Below are 12,208 nucleotides of genomic sequence, written 5' to 3'. Positions count from 1 at the left end.
CACTTTACCCGCTGACACAACTTGCACTGTAAATATCAAGACTGTTGTGATGTGTCCAGAAAAACAAAAGAAATTCTGAGAGGAAAATGCTACACTGGAACCCGACCCCCCCAATGTTGATGCCCCCCCCCAACACGCTTCCTCTGGGTTCTTGTGTTTTAAGCCGGGGCCTGCAGCCAGGAAGGGCCGCTCTCCCTGAAACACAACACTGTTCCTATAATGTTATTTGGACTCTCCGTCAGCCCTGTGCACTCTGACCTCCCTGCTGCAGGCTCGGAGCTAACAACTGCCGCCTCGTTGCTGTTGTGAGCCGAGCGGCGGTGGTGGTGGGGTTCGCATCTGCGCGCGGCGATGTTTATTTATACACCCCTTACGCGCCCCCGACACCTCGGCCGATGACAAAATACAGCTCGTTTCGATGAAGCTCTTGCGCAGCCTGCTCTCCAAGCCGGCGTTGTGGTCTGTACTCGCAGGATGGACTGCAACATGAACACACATACACTCCCAAAGAGAACACCTGGGATGTATTTTATGAAAAACAACCCCAGATTTTTCATTTATCATACACTTAACAAGTGAAAGTTGATAGGTTGCCGAGAGGCCCATCCTGGTCGAGTCTGCAGGGAGGTGTGACGCGTTCATGCACTTTGACGCGTTCAGTAAACTTTAGATGAGATTCCGGCGGTTCCCTGAATGTAGCAGAAATTTGCGAGGGGAAAAGCTCAACCTGATTGTCTGGTTCTTGAGATCCTGACTCTAAATGAAAGCCTTGTTTATTACTGGCTTCACAATGACAGTTGAAGTCAGGAGTAAATATTACCGAGTCTGGTGGCCGTGTCTTTACTTTTTTAAAGTGATCTTTTTTATTTGGCGCAATAAGAGGGAAACCGATGTCGGCATTTCACTTGGTCATTGTCAGCTAGCCTCTGAGCTGTCGGACTCGTTTGAGTAATTATCGATTTGCTTTCTTAATGTCTTACGAAATGTGTGACCGGTAACTAATATTTTGCAAAGATGCAACACGCTTGACATGACCGCGCAGGTTTCGGCCTTTTATTGCTGTGTGCAAGACCGAAGAAGTTTGGACGCCGTCTCTGTGAAGAATTACACAACCTCTACGTGCTTTTTCAAATTTTCTAACCTCCGACTTCTCCCAAAAGCCGACAGGACGGCAGCTCGCCCGCCGAAACCCACCATCCGCCGCACGCTGTCCCTGGACACCGTGGTCGGGCCGTACCTGCAGGGGCAGTGGCCCAGGGAAGCAGAGGGCACGGCTGTCAACTACGTCAACGACAAAGCCACGCAGGTGAACCCCGCTCCGTCCTCTAGTTAGCTGCTCGCCTCAGTTTGTGTGCGTGTTTCCCCCCCCGTAAGAACCTGTTGCGCTTCAGAACAAAAAATTTGTTTTGCTCTGCGGCTGCGTTCATCTGCAGAGGACTAGATATCTGATGTCGGCTCTGCAGGTGTCTGGTGGTTCCAGTTCGACGCCGCCTGTGTAAGGCAGCCAACTGGAAATAGTCGTTTTTGTTCCTCCTCAAACTTCTGCCGCTCTTCCCCTCGGCTCCCCCTCCAACTGTATCTGCGCCCTAACTGGCGCACAAAGCCCCTACCGACATCGCCAAGCTCCGCGGCTTCGTCTTCTCTCCTGACATAGTTTAAAGCCCAGCAAACCCCCTTTACCTCCATTGTGAGGCGCAGACCCCTCCTGACCTCATTATACAGACACCCCATCCCCCCAGTGCTCGCCTCGACCACGCACATGCACACCGCCGCCCCAACCGGCACCTCCTTCTGCCACAGTTCCTCCGCGTTTCTTCACATGATGTAACCGATTTCTTTTTTTTTCCCCTCGCTTTTATTTCAGTCTCGCCGTCTCTCTGCTGTTTTCTAGAGTTCTGTTTTTAAATGCGCAGCATGCAACTTTACATGAGCTGTTTACTCAGTGACAAACTCTATCTGTCACTCTTGCGTTGTCGTGAGTGGAATCCCGCACTAAATAACGAAACCCCAAAACTCTGATACTCGAGTACGCAACTCAGCTCATCTACTGAATGCAGATATTTCCCCCACCCGTCGGGTTTTAGAGGTCTCGACGGCTCCCTGGTTTGCTGCTCCGACAGCTGCGGCTCACGTCGGCAAGGTTCTCCTTTAACAATACAGTACTTTGCTGCTCGGAGTGTTATGTAACTGCCATCACTTTTAAAACACAACCACGCACTTTTGAGCACGAATACAAGAAGTTTCTGAGTTGGCTGCCAGCTCACCAGTGAAATCACACACAAAGGCTGTAGGGAGGTTGGGTGTGTGTGTGAGGGGGGTGGGGGGTGGGGGCGCACACGATGCTCTGCCCAAAGCCGACTCCTGCCCTCTAGAGGCTCCTCTTTTGGCTGCGGCCTTCGGTTTCCGCTACGTGAGCACGCTCGGCGGGGGCTGCTGTTGTCACAACTTACAAGGGGCGGCAGGAGGTCATCGTAGCGGTGACCCCCGTGGGGGAGACTCCGCTCCCCACGCTCCCGACAGTTGCCTTGGCGTCCCGTCTATCCTTGTCTGGCTGGATAGACGGTTGAAAATGGGATGAATTTCCCTTGCAGAAAATTAACTCTTTTTTTTTTTTTTTTTTGGCCCAAAAAATATATTTTTCACTCTGATTTGTCATGAACAGTCATTGATCTGACAGTGACATCAGCCTTGATCTGGACTCTCCCTGTGCTCTTTGCTTTTGTTTTTTAAAGGGACCCCTGGTTACTAAGATGTTATTGTCCTATTTGATCAATATTTTTACCAGCTACATAAAAACCATAATATAAAAAGAAAAACAATATAAAATACTATGATATACTATGATATGATATAAAACAGTAATAGTAAGGAGGATAACGTTGGAGACCAAAGTCAAAATGAGCTTCAAAATGAGGACAAACAGAAATACAAAATGCAAGAGTCAGCCAAAGTCACTGGCGGTATGTGACAACTGCGTTGCTACGCTGACTGGGAAAGAGAGCGTCTGTTGTATGGCTCCCCTTTTTTGTCATCGGCTGTTCACTGATCGGGTGGCTCGTCATCATCTTCCTCCGTGAACGTGCCGGTCTTTCGTCATCAGACGCTTTCTTCTGCGATAGCTGGTTGTTGACATCCTCGCAGGAGAACATCCAGCGTCTCCTGTTCTTCTAGCGAGCTTCACTCGTTTCTTAAGGACCTTTTGTCTGTTTGTGAAAGAATCTGTAGGCATGGCGTTTGGCTTTAGTCGCCGTTTAAAGTTAGCAGCATCTGTGAGCTCTTTCAGTAGCTTAGATCGGCTAAATCTGTCAAATGCATCCGGGGAGAAGTGGCGAGGACACCGCAGGTCCTGAAGAAGTCGTGTATGCTCACAAACAATGTCCCACTCCGTTCTTCCCTTCTTGTCCCTTGGAAAGCTGTGTAGCATCAGTCACTTTGTTTCCCTTGGACTGGAAATTGCACCCAAAAGCATCACAATGTGGCAGTATTACCGTATCAAACAAAAATTAACACTAGATGAAAGCCAAAGTTAACACAATGCAACCTGTTTACGTCATCAACCAAGCATGCATGGGTTCGTAAAACAATGACTGCACCCATAGGTTAGTGTATGAATTATAGATTGCGTTTTTAAAGGAAATAATTCTTTGTTCTTTTTTCAGCAACACACTCAAACATTCTAGTATGAGACAAACATTTAAGCATATTTATGCCAATTTCTCTTTATGAATAGTTGTGAGCCCCTGGCAGGTGTTTGCACGAGCTGTCTAGGTGGGGCACAGTAGCCACGCCAGGAAACAGACACTGTACAGCTGGATCTTTTTATAGTCCGGTGTCCCGTGATCCCCCCTCCTTCTTGATGTATCGTAGACGTTGGTGTTACTGATATTGGATGATGGGTAGGTCAGTCGGGGCCGACAACTGTAACCCCACACCGATGCCACCGTACGGGTGACTAATGCTGCGTTCCGACTTATTTAGCCCGGCACTCTTATAGCCATGAATCCATCAGCTGGGCTTGCGCTCCTCCCCAGGACCCAGAAAGCGGTGTGTATTTCGGGGGGGGGTTCGGACGCTGCGATGTCGCCACACTGGAGGGAGCGGGAGCTCAGAGAAATGCCAACTGACACTGGCGAACCGGTGGGATCGCTTGCAAGTGCGTGAGGCCTGTGGACTCCCGGTGGGCCCCGGACCCCGAGGACCAATCTGAGGGGGGGATCGGCTCGAGTCGCCGGGCGATGATGAACGACCGGACGTCTGGTGCCGAGAAGCGAGGCGCAGGGGCCGGGCAGACGCCCTCCGCCAGGAGATCGAGAGTCAGTGTGAAGAAATTGGTCAGTGAAAGCCGAACCCCAGGAAGGAGACACTTACGGGGAGTCGCCGCCTCCACTGTCACTTTTTTTTTTTTTCTAGTGACGTGAAAACCAGGTTATGTGTTTGTGCACTGGGGTGTTGAATGCTTGTAGTTGTTCTGCATTTATAACCTCCACCCTGCGGTTTGGGATTTTTTTACTTCTCACTCGTGTGGAAGTGGGGTGTTTTGCAGCGCAGAATGGGTTTCCCGTTCCTCTGTACAGCTGCTGCTGTTCACCAGGTGTGAAAGACAGCTGTGCGGTTTTCTTCTTCTTGGTCTAATGTGCATCAACTGATATTTCTCTCTTTTGTTTTCCTTCCATTGTCATCAGGTGTTTGCCAAGGTGGCAACTGTTGCGTTACTATTATTGTGCTCGTGGCCTCAATCGGACCGGGGATTCAATCTTTTTACACCCTGACATCCCAGAATAAAGGCTATAAAGACTCCCGCTAGAAACACACACAAACAGTTGTCTTTTCTGAGTTTAAAATATCAAGTGGGTTAATTCTCTTCATTTTTGATATGTGTTTCTTTCCATTTATACATTCATGTTTATCTATGGAGTGAAAAAGTTCAATCTATGTCACGCTCAAGGTCATATAAAGTTAATTACGCGGAATTGTAATACATTTTGAGACAACCAAGTTAATTGATGAGGGGAATAAATAATTAGCAAAGAAAATATCTAAAAAAAGTGAATGTTGACAAAAATATAATCAAAAAATAATTACTTGACGCTCCTCCACAATCTGGTCTAGACCTGTGTGTGTGCGGAATAATAGCTTTTGTTTTCGGTGTGTATTTTATAGACTCCGAGTTCGTGGGCGGAGGAAACCCAGGTGAGGAGGAGCATCGGAGGTCACAAACGCTCCGCATCTTGGGGAAGCGCCGAGCACCTGAGGGAGGTGGGTTTTTTCAACGTATATTCTCCCATATGGGGTGATCCATTTTCAGATTCTGCTGATTTATAGTCCAGTGTCTTAAGTGTCACAGGGTTTTTTTTTTGCAGTATTTGAACAAAATGTCATCCAAACAGGAAGCAATTTATTTGGTTGTAATTAACTTTGAAATGGACTAGTTATGGCACAAAAGTATATGCTTATAGCTATTTGAGTCACAATGAAGTGCGAGAAATTAAGTACTTAGAATCACAGTTGCATCTGGCAGAATCAATCTTAAAGTAAATTCATTGTCAGATGGGAGTGGAAGTGTCTGATTATCTGTTATTGGAACAAAAACTGAGAATTTGAGTAGCAACACTTCAAGTTGATGGTATAAAAGCAGCTGTCTCGAGTAACAGGGTTGTTTCCTTTATTGTACATTTACAGTAACAGCGGCCACAAACCTGTAATAATGCACTTTTTTCTCGAGGGAATCGTTGCAAATCACTATTCATCTCCATGTTTCCCTCAGGTGGCCAAACTGCGGCAACAGCTGCAAAAGCGCTCCCGCCATGCACCCCCCTCCGCGGCTTACGGCGGACCGCCCCACCACCCCCTGCCCTCGGGTCTTGCAGCAGGTGTCACTCAGGTACCTCTCCTTCTAACTCGTTTTCATCGAGGGCCACATCAGCGTAATGTTTGACCTCAAAGGGCCACATTTTGGGCGCTGTATCTGTGTTGTCTCAGCTTTCATCAAGAGCTAATGAAAAAGCTATGTAGTTGCGTGTCTCTTCGGCCAGCTGTGTTGCCAGGTTTCCTGCTGGTTCCGGTCCGCGATGGTGTTTCTTGATAAACTGACATTATTAAAAGTCTGTATCCGGTCGGGACACACCTGCTCACAGACCCTCAGCATGCACCGCTTTCAAAAAGGTCCCATCTGCAAAAGACTGAAGCCCGGGCCATTTCTTCAGAAATAAACAAAGCGAGCTTTCACTGCTGCTGTGTTTTTGGATGTGGCTTCCGTGAACACATTCTGCTGCCATCATAGTTTGGCTTTTAATTCTTAGATGATTTCCGGAAGGCTAACTTTGGCATACTTAGCTCCGTGTTTGGTGTCAAAATACAGACGTAGTTTGTACTCTTTGACAACCAACACTGCCTCATTGCACAAAAGACGTACCGTTTTTTTTCTCCTTGAAGCACAAACATGTATTCGCCTTCCCATCTTTCCTGAAACAGCCTTCCATCTGCATCAGCTTTTCTCTTCCTGAACATTTAGGGATCATTTATATTTCTCAATTCCACTTGAAAATCACATTGATGTGGATACACTGCAATCTAATGGCGGTATGCCATCACTGCGGCATTTTGGGACATGTACTTTACGGCCAATGCACACGTTTGACTTATTTATTTTAAGACAATCAGACCTTTTAAGAAGTTCTTACCACATAAGATGACGTGGTGGGCCACATTTGGCCCGCGGGCCTTGACTTTGACACATGTCGCCTGGCAGACTGGGAAGAGCTTGGTTACAGGGATATAAAAAAAGGAAAAAGGATACTCCTGCTTTTCTTAGGACCCTCTGTCATCAGAGCTCCGGTGTCGCTGCCCCGCTCAGCAAAGCAACACCGTCTCTTAAACCGAACAAATACAGTGGGTGCAGGGAGCAGGTTGCACCAGGATCCTGCACGGAACAAGAATTCCTTAGCTGTTATTTCATGCTGGGGAAAAAAAAACTCCATCACACACTTAAATAATGCTCACTTTTTTTTAAATTTCCTCCTGGCTCTGCAGACAATGCCACACATGCCCCTGAGCAGACTGGCCCCACGGCTGCGGCGGAGTGTCGAGGGCCTCAACCTGGAGCTGGAGGAGGCGTTTGTGTCGGAGAAAACGGACGATCAGCACGAGGTCAGGTCATGGTGATGCGTGCACGGCACAGTGTACTCCAGCAGTGCCACCTAAATTTTTTTTTTATTTTGGGTAAAACAACCTATCAGAATCCCCCAAACTGCTGCATCTTTACTGTCGGCCCCCACATCAGCTGAATATCAAGATATCCTCGTGATTAATTAACCTACTGAAACAGCTTCCTAACAACACTTCCCAAAAACTCCGGCAAAACTGTGTATTGATTTTTTTTCTTTTGCCGCAACCAAGTAACAGCATTTGAAACCGCTCCCAGATTATCCGAGAATGGCAAGATCAGCGGGACTGCCTGACACTGAGGGATGAGGGGGGCCTTGCATTTAATCCAGATTAATCTGTGGTAAAATAACAGGATCCTTTTTTCGGTTTGCTGTAAGAGGCAGTTTGTTTCGAGGGGTGTAATAACCCTTTGTGAAAACATCGAGGATATAGTTGGCCTCTGTTCAGAGACTAATGTTTTCCAAACTGTTATAAAACTCGATTTTTCATTTATTGTGAAGATTTAAACTTCATTTTCGATTTCACCTCGCTTAACTCCTCTGAAAGCAACCAGCCCACACACCATTTCCTCCTTCCTGCCTTCTTGACCCCTGAGCTTGTGTTTCGCAGATCTTAGACATCCCCGACGGACACCGGGCCCCCGTCCCTGCCCAGCGATGCAGCAGTGGCTCCCAGAGCGAGTCGTCCCCGGGGCCCCTGGACCTGTCCCTCCTCTCGCCGTCACATTCGCCATGTCCCCTGGATCCGTTGCTGCTGTCGCCCTCGACCTCCCCCTGCCCCTTGAACCCGGCCCTTCTGTCTCCGTCCCATTCGCCGTGCCCTATGGGCGAGCCAGGTCAGGGGGCCTCCACCTGAAATATCTCCGCTCTCGACGCGAATCCTGAAGGTTGTTTTCTCCGTAGTGCCGGTGAACTGTGAGATCCCGTGTCCCTCGCCGTCCGCTGCCTTCCCTTCATTTGCACTGGAACCCCCTCTGCTCCACACAGCCTCCTCCTCCTCGCCTCGGCCCAGCAGATCCTGTTCTTTCCAGCGTCAGCCGGCGGAGGGCTGCGAGCGGGTTCGGGTGTGCGAGGAAGCAATGTGAGTTCACTCACTTGGGTTTTGAAAACCTTTTTCTAACCATGGTTAAAATTTGCTGCTGGGCTGGATTCTATTTGAGACTTTGAGTATTGATAAATAATTCTCTCATGTTAAATTTATAGGTATCGGTAGGTTTCGTACTTCTCTTGAAATATTTTGTGCTCCCAATTGCCTGCATTATTGTGAGGTTTTCTCAAGAGTCAAATATGAAGCTGTAGGACTGCAGAACTCTTCTGCACAAAAAGAAAAAAAATTGTCAGCGTCGAATATTTGTCACATATCAGAAGTCCCATCAAAATGCATGAAAACCCCCAAAAGTACTACATAATGATTCTGCTAAATACCCCTACTGGTGTATTTAATGTTTCACTGACATTTGAGCAGCATTCGGATTGATCACAGTGAAGCTAAAGTTAGCTCCAGACGCTGTAACAACCCAGCTGGACCTGAACTAAACATCCGAAACGGTGTTGATCATCAGAGATGTTGAGTTGTCTTGAATGAAAGAGTGAATGTTTGTGTGTCTCTGTATGTAAACCCATCACCTACTGCCCATCGGACCATGGTTTACCCTTCATCTAGTGGTATAGATCATAAATGAATTAATTAATGAGAATTTAGCCGAATTACTAGACTACTACATTCCGCCGGGCTTCATTATGTACAAAAGAAAAAACATGAATGGTTCACAAGAGCTCTTGGAAAAACCCCCACTGATGATGCTGCTGTCTTCATGTCCAGGTCACCCCCTCACGAGGAACCTCTCCTCCAGCCGTCGTGCCCTGACCTGAATAAGGTCAACTTTACCCCTCACGGAGGCTCCGCTTTCTGTCAAGTCAGTCTTCTGAAACCCCTCCTGCCCTCCATGGACCTCCTTTTCCGGGGCTTATCGGTATCCCCGGTCACTGGCTGCCCGGGCCAGGCTTCCCCCACCAGGCACCTGGGCATGCAGTAGGCGTCGGAGCCCCGTCGGGACAAACCACACAGCCCTACCTGCTCCGCGAGGCGGGCGACCAGGAGAGTCTGGATTCATGTTATATTTCAACTGGTTTATCACTGCTGTATCACACAAGTCTGATCCTACATGTGAGGATAAGCAGCTATTTTTATATTTTCAGAAACCAAACTGCTTTACTGCGTATTTCCTCCTTGGGTTCAGCTGATAGGGACTGCAAATGTCCCAGTATTCCACTGAATGGATCAGACCGTAGAACGTTATTTGCGGCAAAAAGCTTTAAGGATGATTTGGTCAGTGACATTTTCTCTGTTTGGATAAATGCTGATATTGATTTAGTTTTGTATTGGACAAAGACTGCCTTCTGCTGGGGATGATTTCATTTTGAATATGTAGGGGAAATAGTGAATTCAGTGAAAAAACCCCAAGCACTTACCATCAACTTGATGTAGATGAGTTTTTCCCCAAGCCTTAACTACCTGGTGAGCATGCTTATCACTTCCAGTGCTCTGACACGTCATTGATAAAAATATGAATATTAGCTGAGACCGTCGCTTAATTATAATGGCGAAATATTTTCTCAGGCCTTAGGACAATGTGTTAGTGTGCTACTTTTCTAGAGGCTGGTTTCTAGGAAGATAAATATATTTTTTTAATCCTCTTCCAGGATGATGATGCTTGTGGTGCTATTTTTTGTATTCACTGAAAAAGCTCAACTTTGCAGTTTCACAAGACTGAATGAGTAACAAATAAGTACAAATAATTCTGCATTTGTTTGTTCGAGTGGGTTCAAAATGAATTTGATTTTTAATTTCAGACCTGTCTTTGGTGATTTGGCTGGAGCTTATTTCTCTCTACTTGAGTTACTGTAAGAATGGATTAAATTCTCTTCATCTACAAACAGGAACATGTGAGGAAGTACTTCTTTTTGTAAGCCTTTTGTACTACCTCATTAATTTACTATACATTTTCCAAGATTGATAATGGCAATGTGAAGAAAATGCTACATGTTCTAGACACTCATACAGTAACTGATAAATCAAGCAGAAAAAAAGAGAGGTTTTAATTAGCTTTACGGCTGACGGGCAAAAACAAAAACAAAAGCAAAACCCAAACATAGACACTATTGTCCTTTATCATAGAAGAGGTGAGTATCTGCTCTGTAGGATGGATCTCATCCGTTTTAAAAAAAGTATAAAAAAATGAAATAACAATCATGACAGTGAATTATACTTGAAAGAGAAAAGACAAAAGGGGATTTTTCACATTATTACCATCAAATGTTAAAAAGCTATTTGCTATGGGATAAGATATAAAATATGTAGAAGATGTTTCTATTTCCAAGGCTCTATTTTCCAGAAAAAAATGTGGTTACAAGCATCCAAAATGAATTAAAAAATGTCATTTTTCTTTTTCAAGGTCACATCATCTTCAGCAAACACCCATTGGTATGTTTCCTCCTATATGTTTGTGTTAATAAAATTACCTTGATTTTATGTCATAAAATTGACAATTTGTGTGATGTACAATAGAACATTGAACAAAATCCTCCAGAAGGGTAATTTCTACATTTGATTTGGAATTTAACTCCAATTGAAACAGAATGAACTTTAGCCAGATAATATTTACTTTGTGGGTTTACCATTTTTTTATTTTTTTATTTTATTTGTTAAGAGTTTTTTTCCCCATATAAATAGTATAAAAAGATATACATATGTACAAACAAACATGGCAAGGTAGAATGGGATGTCAATGAATCACCCGGGGATGAGGATGCAAAGGACATAGGACATTCGTTCTGGATGTAATCACTCAACTGTACAAGTTAACAGTATAAAAAGGTTTGTGAGAAATGTTTAATGCTAGAAGAAAAAAAAAATGAAGGAAAACAACCAAACACATAAATATATAGTTAAATAAAATAAAAAAATAAAAACATAAATGGGGAATATAATTTGTATTTAAATTGGTAGTTCACAAGGAATCTAAGACATCGAACTATACTTTTTGGTTTTTGTTTTTTTCCATAACTTTTAAGGATTTTTTTTATATAATTCAAAATCGTTCATAAAGAACGTAAGATTGGGGGAACGCATTCCGTTTTTGTATATGTCTGGGTTAACTATTATACGTGCTGTTTTGGAGCTTTGACACGTGGATTTCATGGATTTACAATAATTTTGCCAAATTCTCGAATTTAAGCGTTGCCCCTCTCCAGAGTAACGCCTTGTGATTGGTCGTAGGCGCGGCTCATTTTCTACGCAGACCAATAAATTTAATCCACATGCTTATACGACAAAAAGGCACGCGACATCCTCCAAAGAAGGACCTCGTCTGTTCGTTTAGCTGTCCGAAGAACCGCCTGATGAATTCACGTTCACCTCTCGTTTTAGTGAGATTATTATTTTTTTAAGGTGGACACATGACGAAAAAGATTGCTATATTTTTTTAATTCTATGTGAAATTCACTAAATTGAGAAATAAATCATGGTTATTCAATCAGTTTTCAAAACCTTTTTATCCTCATGGTTAAAAAAATGACAAGAAATCAATTCATCGACATAAAAAAAGCCTTTAATTTGGCGTAGCCTTTTTTCTTTTTAACAGTTGTTGTTGGCCACACGACCCTGCAATACATCTCTTTTTTTATTTAACTGAACACACATAGCATAAACAGATTTACTCTGTACATACAAACATGGCAAGGTAGAATTGAATGTCAATGAATCAACCGGGGATGAGGAAGCAAAGGACAAAAGGACTTTCATTCTGTATGTAATCGCTTAACTGTACGATTTAACAGTATAAAAGGTTTGTGAGAAATGTTCAATGCTAGAAAAAAAAAGAATTAAATAGATTAAAAATAAATAAATACATTTCACGGGGAATATAATATGTACTTAACTTGATGGTTCACAAGGAATCTCAAACATCAAACTGTACGTTTTTTTGGTTTTTGGATTTTCCAATTTAGCGTAGCTTAACACAAGTGAATTATTTTTCAGGCAC

At 44.5% G+C, this 12,208-nt stretch overlaps 1 protein-coding gene across 2 annotated transcripts in view; it reads left to right on the top strand.

The window, feature by feature from the left end:
* Nucleotides 1-10,695, top strand: part of fam117aa (family with sequence similarity 117 member Aa) — an 11,548-nt gene extending 853 nt beyond the window's left edge. The window contains exons 2-8 of one of the 2 annotated variants that reach the window (XM_086176249.1): nucleotides 1,161-1,306; nucleotides 5,161-5,256; nucleotides 5,765-5,881; nucleotides 7,030-7,146; nucleotides 7,774-7,999; nucleotides 8,067-8,244; nucleotides 8,986-10,695. In XM_086176249.1, coding sequence (XP_086032375.1) covers nucleotides 1,161-1,306; nucleotides 5,161-5,256; nucleotides 5,765-5,881; nucleotides 7,030-7,146; nucleotides 7,774-7,999; nucleotides 8,067-8,244; nucleotides 8,986-9,199 — 1,094 coding nt within the window. In that variant the 3' untranslated portion in view covers nucleotides 9,200-10,695. Of the gene's footprint in view, nucleotides 1-1,160; nucleotides 1,307-3,926; nucleotides 4,332-5,160; nucleotides 5,257-5,764; nucleotides 5,882-7,029; nucleotides 7,147-7,773; nucleotides 8,000-8,066; nucleotides 8,245-8,985 lie in introns of those variants that run through there. The other variant, XM_086176250.1, reaches the window with a different exon arrangement.
* Nucleotides 10,696-12,208: the final 1,513 nt, after the last annotated feature.

Source organism: Fistularia commersonii, chromosome 28 (genome assembly GCF_037954325.1).
Source record: "Fistularia commersonii isolate RoL2024-O1a breed Wild chromosome 28, RoL_Fcom_v1.0, whole genome shotgun sequence".
NCBI lineage: Eukaryota > Metazoa > Chordata > Actinopteri > Syngnathiformes > Fistulariidae > Fistularia > Fistularia commersonii.
The sequence above is the reverse complement of the archived record's forward strand: the minus strand, read 5'-3'. Positions and strand labels throughout refer to the sequence as shown.